A 1,764-nucleotide genomic window follows, 5' to 3' on the forward strand; every position below is an offset into this window, starting at 1 on the left:
AGGGTATATAAATCAGGGTCCCCAACCTTTTTGAGCCTGTGGGCACACTTGGAATTCTGACACAGCACGGTGGGGCAAAACAACAAAATGGCTGCCACAAAACAGTTGCTGCAGGAGGCGGGGCCCACCACACAATGGTGCTCTCAGCTTTGCTTCAGCTCTCAGTGCAGATCGTTGTGTTGTGGCGGCAGCTGCTGCCAAAGCAACATTTATTTAAAAGATCAGCACAGCCAATCAGAAACCTTGCTGGGGAAAAGTCCGACATGGCCCTGCTGACTTCCTAAAAGCACTTGGCAAGTGATAGAGGAGACCCCGGTATAGATGCAACTTGCAGCAGTTTCTCCTCTTGAGTAGTGACTGTGCTACAAAAAGTACTGCCAACAGTTTTGTCGAGAATAGTTGTATTAGCATAGGCAGGTAGAGGATCTGTTCTTTTGGCCTTAAAACAATGGGCACACATGGGTGATTGCTGCATCTATAAACTTACTCGCAGGCAATTGGTGGTGGGAGGTGGAAGGTGTTGACCGCCCATACCTCCCCACTTTTAATGCTCGGGCCTGTCAGGTAACCTTGTTTTTCTCCCCTCTCAAAGGTTGTGTCCTCTGACTTCAACGGCGATTGCCATTCCTCCATCTTTGATGCTGCTGCTGGTATTGCCCTCAACGACCACTTTGTCAAGCTGGTCTCCTGGTAAGATTTTGTTTTTTTTGGGGGGGGGGGTCACTTAAAGTGGTGGTGGGGAATGAGTTTATTATTTTAGCCATAGCAACTGTGTCTGTAGGAGCAGTGACGGTATTGTCCTACTTAAAATATCCTTTGAGGCTTGTTTTCCTTGCCCAAACGCTTCAGAATAGAAATCTTGTCTTGACTTGCAGAGGTTTCCAGGGGCTGTTCTGCACATTCTGATTCCTGGTATGTTCTTTCTCTCTCCCCCCCCCCCCTTCTTTAGGTATGACAATGAGTACGGCTACAGCAACCGTGTGGTCGACTTGCTGGTTCACATGGCGTCAAAGGAGTGAATATGGACTAGCTTGTGCTCTGTCCGGGGGGGGGGGGGGGGGGGGTTAATGCTTCACTGGAAGCATCCCCTCCCTCGTCAGCCCTGTTTTCTTCTCACAACTCAGCTCTGTATCTTGCAGTTAGAGGCATTCTCTGTTCCATCGGCCTCTGAGGAAGTCGAGAGGCTGGAAGAAACTTGACTGTTTCTGTAACACCTCCTCCTCTCTCAATAAAAGTCATCACTAGTTATCACTTGTTTCTCATGCTTGGCTCTTTTGGGATTTGTTTGGGAAGGGGGCATGGGAGAAGAATGGAGTCCTCCCAACAGAGCTTTTATGGGCTTTAAGTTTTCCTTCCAAAATCCTGTTTACCAATCACAGGGTCCAGAGGGAACCTGGGAAATGTAGGCCCTGATAGCTACTCCAATACAGGCTTCCCTGGAGTCATTAGGCCTCTCTAGAGGCTGTAGGCCATGCCACTATAGGCCCAGGATCATGACAAGAGCGGAAAGGTTTGTTTAAATGACGTTTGGTAAATCTCTCAAGGTATGTGGCTGAGAAGGCACAGGGCTTAACTTTAGTCATTCTCGTTGCTGACTGATCTTGTTTTCTCCATACTGCGTGTTGGTCACAGCAAGTGGTACAATGAAAAATAGTGGCTCTCAGGAAGGATGTTGGTTTGCTGGGGAACTAACGCCCCCTCCCTTTATTTGCACTGTCATGGAGGAGATAGCAATGTTATAGGAACTAGAGTGCATTCTGTGGG

The 1,764-nt window shown here is 48.4% G+C and overlaps 1 protein-coding gene across 1 annotated transcript in view; it reads left to right on the forward strand.

Annotated features, from left to right (window-relative positions):
• Window positions 1–1,251, forward strand: part of GAPDH (glyceraldehyde-3-phosphate dehydrogenase) — a 7,849-nt gene extending 6,598 nt beyond the window's left edge. The window contains exons 9-10 of the mRNA XM_015420739.1: window positions 593–690; window positions 950–1,251. Of these exons, the coding sequence (XP_015276225.1) occupies window positions 593–690; window positions 950–1,019 (168 nt within the window). The 3' untranslated portion in view covers window positions 1,020–1,251. The remainder of the gene's footprint in view (window positions 1–592; window positions 691–949) is intronic.
• The last annotated feature ends 513 nt before the right edge of the window (window positions 1,252–1,764 follow it).

The sequence above is a fragment of the Gekko japonicus genome, unplaced genomic scaffold (genome assembly GCF_001447785.1).
Source record: "Gekko japonicus isolate JY-2015 unplaced genomic scaffold, Gekko_japonicus_V1.1 scaffold1516, whole genome shotgun sequence".
Taxonomy (NCBI): Eukaryota; Metazoa; Chordata; class Lepidosauria; order Squamata; family Gekkonidae; genus Gekko; species Gekko japonicus.